At 28.2% G+C, this 18,709-nt stretch overlaps 2 protein-coding genes and 1 long non-coding RNA gene across 3 annotated transcripts; 2 read left to right on the plus strand and 1 right to left on the minus strand.

The window, feature by feature from the left end:
• Positions 1-6,825: 6,825 nt before the first annotated feature.
• LOC107454780 (uncharacterized) lies at positions 6,826-8,674 on the minus strand. Its single transcript, XR_001585501.4, has 2 exons — positions 8,536-8,674; positions 6,826-6,952 (listed from the first exon to the last, which is right to left on the minus strand). It is a non-coding gene; the product is annotated as an uncharacterized LOC107454780 (long non-coding RNA).
• A 511-nt stretch (positions 8,675-9,185) lies between these two features.
• On the plus strand, positions 9,186-17,630 carry LOC107454779 (neprilysin-11). Its single transcript, XM_043050754.3, has 2 exons — positions 9,186-11,759; positions 17,031-17,630. Exons 1-2 carry the CDS (start codon positions 9,568-9,570, stop codon positions 17,032-17,034), a joined length of 2,196 nt encoding a protein of 731 aa, XP_042906688.1. The 5' UTR covers positions 9,186-9,567; the 3' UTR covers positions 17,035-17,630.
• LOC107446293 (EKC/KEOPS complex subunit TPRKB) lies at positions 17,058-17,630 on the plus strand. Its single transcript, XM_016060901.4, has one exon. The coding sequence runs from the start codon at positions 17,058-17,060 to the stop codon at positions 17,556-17,558; it is 501 nt and encodes a 166-aa protein (XP_015916387.3). The 3' UTR covers positions 17,559-17,630.
• Positions 17,631-18,709: the final 1,079 nt, after the last annotated feature.

Here is an 18,709-nt window from a genome sequence, read left to right on the forward strand (position 1 = left end):
AGTGACGCAGGACCAAATATTTCATACAATGATAGAGAATCGCCACCTTTAAAAATCCTTCGGGATCTCGGGCTAGAGGAAGACCTCCAACTAGATGGCTGAATGACACTGCTAAAATATTAAAGATAAACATCTGGAAAAAAGTCGCCATGGACAGGCGTTGGAGGCTACGTGTGGTTGAGGCAGCCAAGGTCTGTAAGGGGCTGTCGTGCTGAAGAAGAAGAAGATGATAGAGAACGACTCAAGTTAAGTTCTAGCAAGCTTTGGTGAGGATCATATGAATTAGTTCAGTAACAAAGCAGGAATAAAAAAGTGCAACTGCAGGATAGCTCGTCAAAGTTGTAATCGATTTTGCTGGTCCGATCAAATTAGAAAAGGTTAAAGCAAACATACTTTAATCATTAAATTAAAGTTTAGATAATATAAAAAGAACTTATAATATTTATGCAATTTTATTCGAGCAAAACACAGTTATACTACTTTCCATAACATAAAATGCTAGTTTCTAGAGAAAATTCAAGCAATTTTGAACTTTTGAGAACCCTACATGGGTTGTAAACGTAGAGGTAAATGTAACTCAGAATCTCTCAAAACGTCTGGTATCCGCAAACGAGACATCAGCGCAGAGAGGTGGCACTATTGATGATGTGTAGAGGCCAAAATCTTGTTTCTACCACTCTATATGATATTTAGAAATTGAAATTAGCGGTCAGTTACCCACACTAAACAGAATGAAATCAAGGTTGCCTGTGACAAAAATAAATCGCTATGTGAATCAAGGATGATCTAAAGTATTTTGTTATTTAAATAACCTGCGCTGAAAAGGTGACCAATTTTTGAGTTTAAGTCTGTCAATGTTCAATCACGTAACCTTGTAAAATTTTGAATCCCACCCAGAAGACAAGGGAACTTCTTATCGAACTAACCTTTATGAAGAACTTTTGGATGCATTTGCATTACTTGAAAATAAAAGTCAAGAAAGCATCATAGTTCGCATGCTAGGGGACCCTAATCCATGATCCGTTTACAAATGGAAATATTGTAGGGCAGCGCTACGGTCGGTGCTAGCCAGAGACAAAATTTGATACAAATCAGTTGATTTGAGACAAAACAGCCATCACTGGGATTCGAACCAGAGTTGGAGAGAATGGACCACACTATAGCACGGTATATCAAAGTGTTTAATGCTGCTCGGACTGAGACAACAAACACCGTATCAACAGTATTCTGCGACTTCCTGACATCTGTAGTGGTTATACTAAAAATGCTGGTAGTTATACTGATAAGAATGTAGAATAATTTTGCTTGTACAGTGAGCAAAAAAAAAAAAAGTTATCACCCGGAATAATTTTCGTTCTAATGATTAGAGTTTCGAAGCCTCCAATTCCAAGAGGTAACATTAAATACTAAATTAATTAGTGCTAAGTGCTCTTTAGAACAAAATTATTCAGGTTGACCTATGCCTTTCTCTTTTCTTTTTTTTTTGGCTTAAGTACACTGATTAAAATAGTTTTCAAAGTTTATTCTCATTTCTTTATTGACAATCCTCATATATTTAGGAGATTGCAAAAGTTCGTACTTAAATAAAATAAAAAAAAGCGATGAAAACATTTCATATTTCTACATTTTCATATTCATCATTCATGTGTTTTTCATTATGTTCTACAACTCTCTCTCTCTTAATGTTATACACAGTTTCAATTTACATAACGCACAAAAATTTGAACTGACAAGGTTAGGTTAATACATTTCTATTGACGTCGACATTCTATTGACAACGAATATTCTTTTCCATAAACAAAATGTGGACATTTTGCATCAATTCTAACATCATTTCAGTTACTTACAATAGTTTTCTACATATACTTGTTGGACACACTGTTTTATAATTTCATCAATAAGCAAGACAATATTTATTTATATGCAATTCAAATTAGAATTTTGTAATCACCATAAAAATATTAGAAATATAAAACAAAAGATTATTTACAATTAAAACAAAACTAGTAGCAAAATCAGTTTGTATCAAAATTGTTTTCGAGAAAGTAAAATATACCTGATTACCAAGGACTATTATTAATAGTCGTAACATCGCAATACTTTTACATTATAGTTACTTGTAATGATGGAGAAGTAAAAGTACGTAGTTTTACTTGTACTTTATTTTTTTAACTTAAGTACTTTTACCTGTTTTAACATAACTTTTTTTTGGGGGGTGCGGGGAAGTACAAGAATTTGTAACGAAAATGACACAAAAAAAAAAATGCTTCCTCAGTAAAAAAAAAAATTTTTTTTTCAAAATTATTACTTTTCGTAATTTACAAATTTAATGTATTATACATCTAATTTCTTTTTCTAAACACCCACAAGGACTGTAATTTCTTGAAAGAGAGAGTGCGAGGCTGCTCTTTTGAACACTCAATGACTTTTTTGCAGAAGTCATTGAATAGCAGATTATTCCAGTAGTATTGGAACAAGCATTATATGTTTTCTAAAAATCAGTTGGGAAATGCAGCGTGAATACAGTGCGGCTTTCAAGAGAACTCCTCCACACATCAGTTTAGCTTTGTGGCGGGTACCATGTTTACGAGAAAAAGTCACTTCGAATAGGGGTATGGGGAGAATAGTTTTGTCTTGATCTAGGCATAGGTCAGCGTGAGTAAACCAATCGACATCTTCATTTCTCCATTGCGCCCCCATTAGAAATGTGCTCTCGGTCGTTACCATAGACCCAGACTTCTAGTCTGGAGGAGTTCTCAAAGCCGCACTGTCCTTATGGTGTTGAAAGGTAAATTTTCAGCTCTAAGGATTCTAAAGAAAAAGTTAGATAATGTGAAAAAATTTGGACTGTTAAACTAAGTATGGTGTCTAAATACTATTTTTAGAAAGATAGTTCATCCAACTTTCAAGTATTTGAAGACTATGACATCCTGTTCTGTATGAATATCTTTGTGTGTATATAAGTTTCGGCGGCATGCTTCCTGAAACGTTCTTCCTAGAAATATTTCTTAGTATTAATAAGATAGGGAGGAGCGAACTATTGATGGTCTTATAAGTTCGGATCGGCGGTACCACTTTATTTAAGTAGAGGCACACGTTTTTTCCCTTTAGATAATTGTTTTCTTTTAACTAATTCGATGCATCTTTATGTCTTATTGATGTATTTTGAATTTGCTACGCCCATTAAAAATTAAGAAAGAAGAGCGTTCTTCTTTTTTTTAAGTACGAAGCACTAGACCAATGAGCATAAGTTGTTCATATTATATAGTATTAAAAAAAAGGTATGTAATATTAGAAAGTCTAATTGTTTTTTTCGATTTGAAAAAGAATTTAATCCATTTGTTTAATTTTGACAAGCATTATTTTTGTCAACCATGAGTGACTTTTTCTAAATAATGTATTTAATGTTACTCAACCAAACATTTTTTGATTTAAATTATAAAAAATATGCCTCATTTAATTAAAATATGGCTAAAAATTATGCTTCAATTAAAAAAAGTATAGTTTTTTTATTTTGAATAAAAATAATTTTTTCGTCTTTTTCGGATTTCACAATATAAATATTTAGTCCATCAAATGAATAAATTTAAAAATAAAACTTTTGTGTTTCATTTTTGTTTATGACTATTATGAGTGGATTCAATATGGCATATTTATAACAAAAATTACAAAATTCTCATCATTTAAAATTAAAAAATTATTTAACATTTATAAAACGAAATATATTTTTTTATTTAATGGATTTCAACGGGTTACCTGCATATGAGTAATTTTTTTTTCACTTATTTCTATAAACAAAAATTATAAAGTTTATTGGATTTTTCTAAAAAAAAATAATTTAATATTACAAAAGTAGAAATGAAATTTCTAAAGATTTGGTGGTTTCAAAATTTAATTAAAACTCCTTTTTATATGCAAACATTGAATTTTCATTTCTGGCTTGGTTCTTAATACTTCAACAATAACTATTTCAACGAATTTTGTAACATTTTCAAGCAATTTAAGGTTTTATTCATTTATGTTAAAATTTAATGCATTTTATATTTAAAATATATAAATACATATATTTTTAATGAACTTTAAGGTTGCTTTAAATTGTGCTATAAGGTTCAATGAATTTTGGATATTTCAACGTTAACTATTTCAATGAATTTTGTAACATTTTCATGCATTTTAAAGTTTTATTCATTTAAATTAAAATTTAATGCATTTTAAATTTAAAATATATAAATACATATAGATATTTTTAAATTTTTTAATGAATATTAAGGTTGCTTTGAATTTTTAATTGCTTTGAATTGTGCTATAAATCGTTGCTTTTTTTTTGTTCTGTAGTTGCACTTTTTACTCGTTGAATTTTAAAATCAAAACTTTTTAATCGCTACTTTTACATTAACCAATTGTACTTTTACTCATTACTTTTAAAAGTAACATTTCCATGCATGTAACATATATATGAGACTATTTTTAATCTGAGGAAAAGTAAAATATGGCGAATAGTAAATTCTTGATCGCAACACTCGATTAAACCATCTCTGGAAAATACTGGTTCCACGTCTGGAGACTTCATTCTTCTCATTTGCGTGCGAATATAATACGTTTCCCTCTTACATATTACTTTTCTTATTTAGAGTGTCAAAACTATATTTTAAAACGATATTTATTATACTTTTTGACATTATATATACACTATACATATAATGTCAAAACTACATTACCTTTAAGCATTATGTTTAATGCAGTTATAAGTTACATATAGCTTCCAACCTGAAAATATTGTAATCGATTTAAAAATCAAGACAGAAACTAACATACTTCTCAGTCCCATGACTACCCACATGCTAAAAGTGAAACCATGCCTAACATTGTCATTCTGCTAAGTGTCACCTATAGCCTATTTTGACCTGCCAATAGTTAAAAATAGTAAGAGCTCCCATTTTACTTTTTAAGAAAATTAGAAATTTACGGTTTTACAACCTGTTTTTCCTTTCTTCCAAAGTGCAAACAAGTAGAAAGACTATTAGAAAAAGTAAAAGCATTTTCATTTTAGAGTTCACTTAAGCTTCAAAAAAAAAAAAAAAAAGAAAGAAAAAAAAAAAGAAATCATGCTTGTTTATAGACTACATATCTTCTATTTTTTGCAGATTTGTGATAAAATTTTATTTTCATATTTAAAGTCGAAGCAAAATGTATGAATTTTTTATTTCTATTCCAAACTATTAAAATGCTATCAAAAATGTACAGAACTGTTTTGTCCCACTAAATAATGTCTATATTATACTTTGACAAATATTTTTTTTAACATTTAGTATTATTTTCCAAAATGTTATAATGAAATTTTTAATTTGAGACTTACATGTTATACAATTTTAATTAAATCTAAGCATTTAATATTTGGTTTTTTAACTAGTTAAAATGTTAATGAATTCATAAAAAATATATATGATATACTTTCAAAATTGATTGAGACAGAAATGTGAGAATTGAAGAACAATAAAATGACATCCTCGAACGAAATATCAACAACTAAATAGCTCTATAAAGGATGTTCAATTAATCTTGTGTAGTCATATTACAGGATCAGACAAGGTTCCGATGGGGTACTTTATTGAAAAAATAATAGTGGATCTTAACCCTTTGCGCCGACTGTCACAAATACGTGCCAGCATAAAACCCTATCAATCAGGATAAAAAAGATAAAACTGGTAATCAAAGTATTTCCTTAGCAGTTTAATTGTGGGCGGAGTTATAATTGTTTGATTTATTTAACTCACCATTACTTTGTTCAAAATAAAACTATTTAGTTAGGTATACTTTGAATTAACATTGATTATACATATGATTAAACTAACAATAATTAATGTAAAAGCAAAGTAAGTCTGTCAAATTAGAAACGACTACATTTAAGTTACCATTTTTTATTTAATTACGTCCTGATTCTGATTTTGTACGAATGCTTTTCTGAATTACCCGTCCCCAAGGGATTAATGTGGTTGCAAAATTTTTGCATTTATGGTTATTAACGGATTTAACAAATTTAATTTAACATGTATTTTACGACCATTCGAATTTAATAGTTTAATCATACATGGAGAAGACCTGGTACTTGAAATGCTTTAACACGTTGACAACCGTTTACCGTTTTTTATTTAATTACAACTTGATTCTGATTTTCCACGAATGCTTTTCTGAATCACCCATCCCCAAGGGGTTAAAAGTCTCATCGTTACATAAAGGGTTAAAATAATTTTGACCACATCTACATATAAATAAATTAAGTAGATGTATAAATGCATTATAATCCCACTAAGATGCGTCTAAACTCTGCCCATAATTTAAAAATATTTCAAACTATGCTCGTAATTCAGTTGCTATTTCACTACTTCATGAGAAAGACATTTTACATACAATATATTTTTTATGAATGCTAATTTGTGTTGTATATATTTTACTCCTCTTAAAAATACGCTAAAAATTAAATGCTTTTACTACCAGTTTTTTCCCATTTCTGGATACCACAGTTTTTCTCATGACGTAAAGTCTCTTAATGACATCTAACCTTTAGCTGTAACAATTAAACTTTTACATTTATTATTAATAATATAAAACTTTGTTAATAATTATTAATAACATAAAACATTTATTATAAAAGTTTTATACACTCACAAATATTTTCTCTCACAATAATTAAGATCCTTATTGATATCTGATCTGAAGTAATAATTATTAATATAATCAAACTTTTATTATAATAGTTTTATGTATTCATGAAAACCTCTTGTGTTACCCAAAACTTCAATACCTCAAAAGTAAACTCTCTAAAGCTATAAATAAAATACAGTGTTAAGAACACTTTTAATAAAAAACATTATCTAAAAGATACAGATAAATATTATTTGATTTGTGACTTTATTAACAAATGTTGGTAACATAGTCCAATTTTTTCCACTACCTAAAAGAGATAAAAAGGAAAATAAGTAATAGGAGTGCTAAAATTAAACGTCTTTCACTATGACTTACATAACATTGAACAATTTTAAAAATTTAATAGATCTATTATTAAACTATCTTATTTGGACACAACTTAAAAGTTTACTGCTTGTCCTTATAATAAAACTTGAAATCTATATTTAGTGTATTTACACACTTATAATTAACAGATGTGTAATTTTGAATTTAAGTCAAAAGGAACTTTTGAATCCAAAACTAAGTCTATCAAGATAAGCTCTAATTTATAAAAGAGTTGTTTTATTTAGTATGTGAAAAAATTATAAAAACCTCTAATGGTTTACCTGATGATAAAGGGACCATAACCTATGATTGACAGCGATGTCAACTTGCTCTAGACAGGGGATAAATGATATTAAGGGGTACTCTTTTAATGTATGACTAGTGGTTGAGTAAATTCAAATTGTCAGGATTTCAATCACCAGCACTTCTAAATAATTCAAAATCTTAAGTAATACACCAGTTTGTTACAGTTAAGCCGTGTTGAGCCTTTTAAAAAGTTGGCAAAATGTAATGGAAATCTGCCAATTTTAGTTTGTAGTTCCCTACCATTTTTTTTAAATATTTCGTCTAATCCGAAAAGTTGGCATCTCCTGATTGATGCATCTTGGGTGATATTTTGCTAGAGCAAGCAAAGAGTACAAATCAGCCAGTCATAATTATGATATGCTAACAGGGAAAACACTTGAATATTATGAATAATATTAGACATATTTAAAATATATTATATTACATATTCATTAAACCAAATCATTATGACTTTAATTTTCAATGACTCTGTCAATATTTTGCAGTGCAGCAAATCTAACTGTAGACACTTAATGATGTAATAACTAGGATTCAAACTTAAGGTTGCCTTAATAAGAAGCAATCCTCTACTCCTCAAGACAAGAGCTAATCCCTTGCACGATTTTTTTTTTTTTACAAATGAGTTCAGATCAGCCTTATAAATATGAACCATATAATTATTTTTTCTTTTTTTCATCAGAAAAATGTTGGGAACTTCTGTAACTTGCATTTCATATCATTCTGTTCAAAATTTACATACCAGAGATACCCAAAAGCATTTAAATTGTACTAAGGATTAAACATACATAGTAGAATTTGAAATCATATGCAAAGTGCAAAAAAAAAAAAAGATGTTCATTATAACAATTGATGCATTAAAGATTTACACTGATCATTATCCTTAAATATTTATTTTTAAATATCAACAAAATTCTAAATACAACAATGAATTAATATTTTTCATAAGAAAAAGAATTATCTCAGGGTTATCAAGTCATGGCAACTTAAGGGCAGTGACCCGCAAAAATCTTTCTAAAAAAACATCACAGAATGGGATCAACTTGAAATATATAACTTCTAGCCACCCCTGGACAACATCCACAGGTTTTTTTTATTTATTTTTAATTTCCAAGTTTAAAACCTATTCGGCACATTGGCGATTGTAGCTGGCGCGACAGATCACGATACAGAAATGTCCCCATAATCTCTGCTCTATATTCAGAAAAACACTCAACTTACTAGATTTTAAAATAATCATTTTTCCGACTTTTTGGGAGGTAAATCGTCTTTATGGTAAATTCTAGTAGACTGGAAAACTATTTTTCTTCTTTCTTCAGGTGTTAATGAAAGAGGATCGATTGTAGGCGGGCGATAAATCATATCATAAATAATTCGACTAAATAAAAGCAGAGCTGCACCGCCAACACAACCGTAATAAAATGTTTTAGGATACCTATGAGAAAACGGAATTTTTCTTGATCTTTTGAAAAGTGGCTTAGGACGCTTTGGATACTCCATTATAAACAGAGGTATACACGACTGTGTCTTTGAAAATATAATTGTTTTAGCCCTTTAGCGAAGCTTTTTATTTGAAGACACAAAAACACAAGGCAAAAGTTTAGATACTCGTTGACTTTGGTTGAATTGATTAATGAAATGGATAATTTTGATTTTCTTACATGCTTTAGTTCAGCATTTAGCTTTAATGGATAATAATAAGAGGGGGAATTAGGGTTTGAGATTAAAAGTCAAACTCAAACAAGTTAGGTCAAAGCGAATATAGTTTTCCTAAGTCATCGAAAGCAAGAAGTCATTGTTTTTGACGTCATCGTTAAACTATGCATGAGATTTGAAAGGTAAATATTGCTATCTTTTATATATTTTTCATTCAGTCTTGCTCTTTTATCTCCTAATTTCAAAATATATTTCTTACTTACCTTTCTATTTCTGTCTTTAATGCTATTTTGTGCTCATTACTGTAATGCTGATTTAGCCTTGGCCCGATATAACTTTTGATGCAAATTTGGGTAGTAGTCCTTTTTGCTTTTTCCCCCCCGGCCCGGATGTTTATATATACATGACTGTCATCATTTGCTTCAGTTGAGAAAGATGGCATCCGCTTTCTCAATCTCTCAACTGCGGTTGAGTCTTTGCTATAAGAGATGGAGAATTAATTTTGCTAATCTTTGTAGCATTTATTTTCCGTTTTCGTTAAGTAACTTACATTAAATTTGCGTATCTAATGCACAAACATTTTATTCTAAGTTTACTATGGCTACTTGTAATGGCGTGAGAAACATTAATGAAATTAATGCATCTTCTTCATACAAAAATATTCTTGGAATACCATTGCGAAGAGAAATTATAATAGGAGTTACTGTTATATTTCTCTTATTTATAACCTTTGTCTGTACCTATCTACTGTTAAGCGATAAACCTAACAAATTAAAGTATGTTAATATTTATTCAAACTCATTTTCTATCAAGAATATAAATTCTTCAGTTGATCCTTGCTCTAATTTTTATGAATTCACCTGTGGACTATGGCTTCATAATGCAAGTAGTGATTTAATGCAAGATAAAGTCAATGAATTTACTCTTCTTCAAAGCATTGTGAATCAAAAACGCATGGAAATTTTTAAAAATAGTATTCCTAGTTCCAGTTTTCCTCAAATTGTCAATGATGCTTTTAATTTTTACAATAGTTGTCTAAATTTAAATAGAAACACTTCTTCTGATTTAAATTATATCCTAATGACATTTGAAAAAATGGGGGGATGGCCGATGCTGCAATTAGAAGTTTGGGACAAAAATGATTTTGATTGGATTAGTGGTAGTTCCTATTTATTAAAAAACATGGATATTGAGTCCATATTTGGTGTTCGTATTACTGTAGATGATTATAACACATCTTCAAATATGATCTATATTACCATCCCTGATGTTGGAAAAGATGATTATTCGTTAAAAGAATTTTATAACAGGCAAATGCTGTATGTTGTTTTATATACCTTAAATCCAGATGCTGATGGTGAATATATAATTAAAGATGTTGGAGATCTTCAAAAAATTGAAACAGTATGGCGTGATATTATTGTAGCAGCAAAACAAGATCCGACAAAGAATGATCCTATCAGAATCTCATTACATGATTTGAAAAAGGAAATTCCCGAAATTGATTTTGTAAGCTATATTAATTTATATTTACGAGACATGTTAGGGGAGTTTAGGTTTAATGTATCGGAAAAAGATATGATCTTAGTTCAAGATTTGAATTATCTTAAAAAAGCAGTTTCCATTTTGTTGTCAGATTCATTTACTAAAAGGGATTTAGCAAATTTATTCGGATGGCTTTGTGTCCAAAATTCATTAATTCTGTTACCAGATGTAATGAGAAACTATGCTGAGGCGAATCAGTATGATTTACAAGAAACAATGGAAACGATCGAAGATAGATGTTACGAAAAAACTACAGAAATTTATGAATGCAGTTTTGATTATTTGTTTGTGCAAAATGTTTCTCATGATGGTATTGCTGATAGTAAAATTTTAGTTCAGTACTTGAAAAATGCCTTTGGCAATTCATTTGCAGTTTCTAACTGGCTTGATGACACCACCAGAAATGCAGCTACACGTAAATTAAATTCTTTACAAACTGTATTAGGTTTCAAAAGTGTATATGAGCAAAAGAGTGAGTTTGATAATACATATAAAGATTTTCCACATGTATCTGAAAATATATTGGAAACATTTTATAAAATTAAAAAGTATTTTGTGTCTCAAGCAATTGACCAACTTCAAGTTGGCAATAAAATCTCGATGGACCATTATCTACCCAGGCCAATAACAGATGTTAGTGCTTATTACATACTTCAAAGGAACGTGTTAGTGGTTCCGATTTCTTTATTTTCTACTCCTTTTTATTATAGTCGAGCACCTTGGTATTTAAATTTCGGAGCTTTAGGTGCAATTATTGGTCATGAAATGATGCATGCTTTTGATAAACATGGATGTCGTAGAGATGAACATGGTAGACTATATAATTGGTGGACAAATAAATCAATAGAGAATTATAACAGTTACTCTAATTGTTTCAAAAAGCAATTTATTTCATATTTTGATGAAGATAGTTTACCTCCGGCAGCTTCAACTTTAGATGAAAATATGGCCGATACTGAAGGTCTTCACATTGCTTTTAAAGCTTACAAACAATTTGTAAAGGAAAACATTCCTGGGGGTAATTTTCCAAATTTAGAACAATATTCTCCCGACCAAATGTTTTTTATTTCTTTCGGAACACTTTGGTGTTCAAATCAGAGTGGTAAGCATAAAAGCACTAATGATGTTCATAGTTCACCAGAATTTCGTGTGAATAGTGCAATTTCTAATTCTGAATACTTTGCACAAGCATTTAAATGTTCCGAAAATTCGAAGATGCACCCTTCTGATAAATGCCACTTATGGTAATTAGTAAATTAATTCAATTCTTGTTTATGATCCTGACAGGGATATTTTCATAACGTGATCTGTCGTGTCAATTGAATTCTAAATTTGCAATATATTAGAGAGAAAAAAAGGAATGTAGAGATTTGCCTGAGGGTGGCTATGAGTTATATCCTTCGTGTTAGTCTCCTTCTGTGATGGTTTTTTAGTTTCTTGCGGGCCATTTACCAGAAGTTGCCAAGACTTACCACAGGTCACGATATGGAAATCTACCCATTTTGAAGTTTGTTATATAAATTTGTGTATTGCTGCTGATAAATTCAACTTTTCTTCTTTGAATAGAAATACATTTTTTTAAGATTTGTTCATAACTGTCAGCTTTTATACTCGTTGATAATATTTCTTGGTAGCAGTGAAATATCAATTGTAAACATGCTTTTTATTTTACTAAAATTTGGAAACATTTTCAAGTTAATGTCAGATATTTTAAAAGTATTTTTAGATTTTAATTATATCTAATGGTATTAAAGATTATTTTATTGAACCCACAATCAAATATGAAAATGGATAAGAAGTTTTAAGTAAAATGTAGAAAATGTTTCAGCTGCTGTGTTTCTTTGCCTGCTGTTATAGGATATTGAATAAAAAGACATAGCTATATGTTTTTTTTTATTAGTTAGTCATTAAAGTTTAAATCAAGTTATCATAAATGTAAATTTGATTTTTGGAAAGTATTTAACTGTATTTAAGTTATTATTTGTGTATGGATTATTACAAACTGCCAGCCAATCTTAGAATTCAAATGGGTGACCTCAATTATGCTAATTAATTTATACAAGCAATATTTTAAGTAACAGTATCGAACACAAAACTTATTTTCTCTTATTACATCTATTTCCATAAATCTTTGACATACAATCTTTGGCCCTTAAAATATGTGATGAATCTGGAAAATATGGACCCTATAATTTAGTAAGAAAAACAGTAAAAAAATTGGACTCCTTAAAATGTTAATTTCATTGTATTGTAGTAGTTTTGCACATAATTTTAAACCAAAAAGTATTCCATGTGAAAAATGGTTTAATAAATGTTTTATTTAATATTGGTAAGAAAATTATGAATTTTACAAAATTTAAAAAATAGTGGTCAAATTATTCTTGTGAAAAATCGTCAAAATTTAAAGATCGAACTTTTTGTGAAATTTTATTATTTAGTAACTATCATATTTGACTAATTTTAATCAAATTTTTTGATTTGTCATTTAAAATTACAGTTTTATGATAAAATAATTTTTCTTACTGAGCTTATCATTTGTTAACACTTAACAATATTGAAGCTTTTGGTAATTTTTTTTTAAAGCTAGCTTTTTATATATGATTATTATTTGTTTGTTCTAAAAAATTGAAATTGCATTTAGGTTCTAAAACCAAATTTAGTTCAATTCGAATTAATTTTTTCTAAATAAAGAAGTAATGAAATTTTTAGCTAACCATATTTTGATAGCTTTTGATGTAGAACATGTTAATTTAAATGATTAAAATTTAATGTTTTACATATTTAATTACATTTTTTTGCAGAGATCACAGCCTTTTAATCACACCTTCCTACACGATGTACGTCTAAAACATTTGTTAAAAAAATTAAAATAAAACTTAAGTTTTTACTATTTTCATTTAAAGACTTGTTGTTTATCTTTAAATTTTGTTGGCATAAATTTGTTTAAAGTAATGAAAAAAATTCTGAGTTATAAAATTTTTGTCCCTTATATTTTAAGTTTTACTTATTTTATGGAAAATACGAATTTATTTTTCTAATTTCTAAAGTGTTAATTATTACTTTGCAATATCTAAAAAAAAAAAAAAATTAATAATAATATAATAATAATAAGCAAATAAAAAAGACATAATTTTTTTTTACATTTTTATTAATATTTTAGTGTTTTATTTTTGTTGTTTTGTGAAACAGAGACAAAATTTTTATTCAATTTAGAAATAACTATTTGAGGAACATCTATTGCTTTAAGCAGAATTTGACTATGGCAAATATGTTAAATATGTTATCCATGCTTAAATTCATATAATAGAAAAATAATGAAGATCTGTACATCTTTAATTGACCTTTCATATATTACCAATAAAGATGCAATTTATGTAAATGGAGAGTCATCTCACAATATTTATCATCTCAATATATTTATTTTCTCAATATTATTTTATTAAGTTTTTACATGGAATGCTAAATATTTATCATTTTGTAATATTATAATAATTCATAACAGTAGTTATAATAGTATATTTACCAAATTTAAATTAATAATTTTTTGTATAATGTGCCTATTATTAAAAAATAATAATTGTTTTTATTTTTGTATAATACTGAACCTCTATCAATTTTTAAGTTTCTTTTGCCATTTTTGATTAAGCTTTTTCATCCATTTCCCGTGCAGCTATCATTTACTAAAAAAAAATTTAAACAAATCTATCTTATGATAAACCAAGTGCTTATTAATTGAGATTAGAATAAAATATATTCTCTTTATGCTTTTTAAACACTAGTTAAAAATTACTAAGTTAAGATAAGCCTTCCTTCAAAAATGTCTTATAAAATTTATGACACCACAATTTTTTTTTAAAGGTATCCATTAAAATTGTTTTCTTATTTTCTGCAGATAAATCGATATTACAGTGTTCTGATAACTGTCCTACCAGTTCTTGCAATTTATTAGACGGCTAATAAACTGGGAAAACTGGTAGCACAGTTATTTCATTAGAAGCAAATATCGTTAGGAAGTAATGATTTTGTGACTAAATTATTAATGCAAAATTTTTAATTACATCTTATTCCGAAGCTAGAAGGAGAACATTTTGAACTCTTATTTTTTTGGCGATATTTCTCTTTAAATTAAGATTGATTTAAAATTTAATTTGAAAATTAAACGATTTGTTATTGACTACTTGCCTTGAAAATATAGTTTGTATCAATAGTCATTCAAATGTTATGTAAGTTCTTAGGAGGTGTTGCAATTTGTTAAATATGCTGAAAATCGAATGATATGAGCAATGCCTTCTTAAGTTATTTAATTCCCTTTATTAGAAAAAAATTTTTCTTGTAAGTTGTAAAAATAATTAAATTTAAAAGGGAAATCATCAAAATGTTTTTTTTTTCTTCATATATTCAGATAATCCTTATACAAATTTATAAAATGTGCCATAAATTTTTTTTTAAAAATTGAAGGGTGGAGTTAGCAATGACATGGTTAAACTCACCATCAAAATGTCTGTAAAAAAAATTTTTTTTTGGGGGGGGAGGGGAAAGAGAGTAAGGGTATATTAATACTATCAACTATAAGTTAAAATTTGTAATGCTTTAATCAATCATCATTTCATTTTTGGATTATTTTATTTTTATGGTTTCCAAGGACGTATGTAAGGTTTAGGAACCAGTGGGATCAATCTTCTTTCAAAACCTGTTGATATTTTTTTCTGTATGTCCAGTTAATTTTTTATGCATATAATTTATAAATTTATAATTAGTGCAAGTTTCTATGTTATGTTTCTCATCTTAAAAAGTTCAATTGTTTGAAAAATCAATTATTGTGATGGGTTATAGATACGTAAATTGTAAGAAAAATTTATTTAGTCTAAAAATTTAATTAATTATGAAACTAAACTATTATTATTATATGTATTTGTGCATTGTAGCGATGGGAACAAACGTAGTATAAAAATCTTATGCTTATATGCAAAAAGTGTGTTTAATTTCAAATCATTGATTTTATCATGGGTGTATTTTTAAATAGGTCGCAGAGTACAAATTAATAATACTTAAAATAAATCAAATGTATATTTTTCTCTACTGAATGAAGTTTGGGAACTACTGTCCTGAAAATACATTTAAAAGAACTTATACTTATTTTTAATTTAAAACTCTTCGTTATTTTTGTGATATAGTTTTATTTAAATCACGTGTCTAGTTTTTTTTTTCTCAATAGAAAAAAATATAGCAGCAAAAATAATTTTAAAATAATTTTTTATGATTATTTACTTCGTTCATTCTTTAAGTTGGAGTTTTTGCATGGAAACGCAATAAAAGACACTTACTTATAATTTTTAATTTCACTAACTTACCGTTTTTCCTCCGTCCTGTACCAAGTAAGGCATAAGAGATAGTTGGCTGCCTGTGAATTGCGTGATGCTAGTTATTGAAACAATTTTGTATCATTTGCTTATTGTTTACCTGGAAATTCTGGAATGAGACATAAGATTAAGCTTATCAAAGAAGAACAAACAAAAATAGTAATTTAAAAGGAAAATGGCTGCTCTATTACAAAAAAGATTTGTCGTTCTCACTGTTGTGGGCAGTTTAGTACATCTGAGGGAATTGTGTGGAATTAAAAAGCGTCAAAAATTGCGTGTACGTTTTAAACAGAAGACAACAAAACCTAATTCGAGAACAGCTAAAATACAGAAAAATCTAGGTTTATCTCTCAGCTCTCCTAAAGTTAGACAAGTATTGTAAAGTTATGGATTGGACAACAACAAATTCCAACTTAAACCTTATTGATGATATCTGAGAATATATGACTGGATAACTCACGATGTTTATGAATAGAGTACCTTCAATTTCTGACAAAGACTCAAAACACAAAATTTATATAATATCCGTCAAATCTCACCAAAGAAAAATAAATAAATTACCTTCATAACTTTATAACGTCTATGCTAGATTGAAAGCATTAAGTTTTCAAGAAAAATGGAGATATTACCCATAACAAAATATTTTTAATTCTTAATTGAGTGATAACGAATTTAAATTTTTTTCATTTTTGTTTTTTATTGGATTTAGAAAACTAGCTATTATACTACGTCTTAATCACATACTAATTTAATAAGTACAAAAGTTAATGGTTTCTTTAATTGTATTTCCATGGGTATATCTCTAGTCCTTTATAACTTTATAACGTCTATGCTAGATTGAAAGCATAAAGTCATAAAGAAAAATGGAGATATTACCCACAACAAATTATTTTTTATTCTTAAATGAGTGATAACGAATTTAAATTTGTTTCATTTTTGTTTTTTATTGGAGTTAAAAAACTAGCTATTATACTATGTCTTAATCACATACTAATTTAATAAATACAAAATTTAATGTTGTCTTTAATTGTATTTCCATGGGTATATCTCTAGTCACTACCTGAAAAGAAAATCTGTATAAGGTTTGAATAGCTCCTTACTGGTTAAGAAGTCTTTCTCTTTTAAATTTTTTTAAAACGTTCTTTTTCTTTTTAGGTAATTGAAGAAAAAAATCATTATTTCATGATGGTACTTGAGCATGATTCGGTGTCCATATTGCTCTATACAAACATAGAAAATATGAACGAGCTCAAAGATCTTTTGATGAAAGGTGAACTGAAAGCTGCTATCGTCAATTCCGAGCTTATTTACCACACTGATCTACTGATGTTAGCATCCCACAAAGCTCTGTACAATGCTAAGAACAAATCTCTGAAGACAAAGTCCATTAACACCGAACTTCTTTACAATCTTTTCCCGTCGAGAAGTATTAGAGACTCCTTAAAAACTTTCGGCACGCAAGATAGTGCCACCTCAGCAATATTTGTCTGTTTTGATGAAGAATGGGTATTAAAATTGAAAGATATTGTGAAGGGAAAGCTTTCATCTCTTGACAAAATAAACGAACTTGTGAATGAAAATGCTGTCAAGAAGTTGTATAAAATTCCAGCTTATATGACTGATCAAAAATCTATTTTAAATTTAATAATAACAAAAATTTCGTCCAAAGAGTTGTTATTCTGAAATCGATTATATTATGTTTGTTGAAGACTTTTCTCTATCCTTCAGTTCTTGAATAAATATATTCGAAGAGAATCATTATGGAGTTTAAAACTTTTTTCATGTAAAAGTTTTTAGTTTTATTTGCAATTATTATTTTATAGTTAATTACAGATTTAAGTGGAACTACAATTACGGCTTTATCTACAAATATGATAGAAAAATGCTTCCTGCATGTCTGTTATAGTTCTAACACAATTCTCATTTGTAATTGGAGTTTTTTTCCCCCTTAAACAACATTTAGTCATTTGCTCGAAAAGAATTTATCATCGCCAAAATATAGAAGAAAAACATGTTTGGATATTTGGTCAAGTTATTGTGAAATAGAATTATAAGTAAACTACGATAAAATATCGTGAGGCAGAATCTTACCATATCTGTACTACGCAGAATACTATATCAGGGCTGATTGTGCTCCGGTAAAAATCCGGAAGTTTCCGGAGATCGAAGGTCCAGACCTTTCAAAATATCATTGATCACAGAAGTTTCCAGAAATCAAATTTTCAAAGGTGGAACTTAAAAACACAGTTTATTTTATTTGTTTGTAAGGGAGAGCCTGAGAGATACTTTATAAGCTTATATTCATGATTAATATTCATTTTTTATCAGTAAATAGTTGTTATAATCATAAACTCAAGAAAGAAAGACATATTTGTAAATTTTAATTACTTCTCCAAGTCATCAATGGTATGTGTAAAATTTTTAATATATTTTAAGTAAACTAAGAAATATTGAGAAAATGGAGAAAAAAAAACTTGTTAAAATTTTTTTTCAATTTAAACTTTTTTTTTTAAACTCAAGAAATTTTCCGGAATTTTGACTTGGGCTCACAAGCACCCCTGCTATATGCAATTTATGAGAGCAAGTACATACTCTAACTACTACAGATCCACCGTAGTTTCAGATAATATTTTTTCTAGTGGTAGCGGAACAATTATAATAAATTCGAATTAAAAGAATTTTGTCCACCCCTATAGTTAAACGAGGTCGTATAGACTAATGCTTAAATTCTAATAATTTTTTTCTAAAAACAATTTTCGTAAAAATTCGGTTTTAGCTTACTACTACTCAAAATATTATTCGCATCAGTCTCAAAAAATTAGAGCATCTGCACA

This window comes from Parasteatoda tepidariorum, chromosome 5 (genome assembly GCF_982258835.1).
Source record: "Parasteatoda tepidariorum strain Cologne lab strain chromosome 5, Ptep-v5.0, whole genome shotgun sequence".
In the NCBI taxonomy this organism is placed as follows: Eukaryota; Metazoa; Arthropoda; class Arachnida; order Araneae; family Theridiidae; genus Parasteatoda; species Parasteatoda tepidariorum.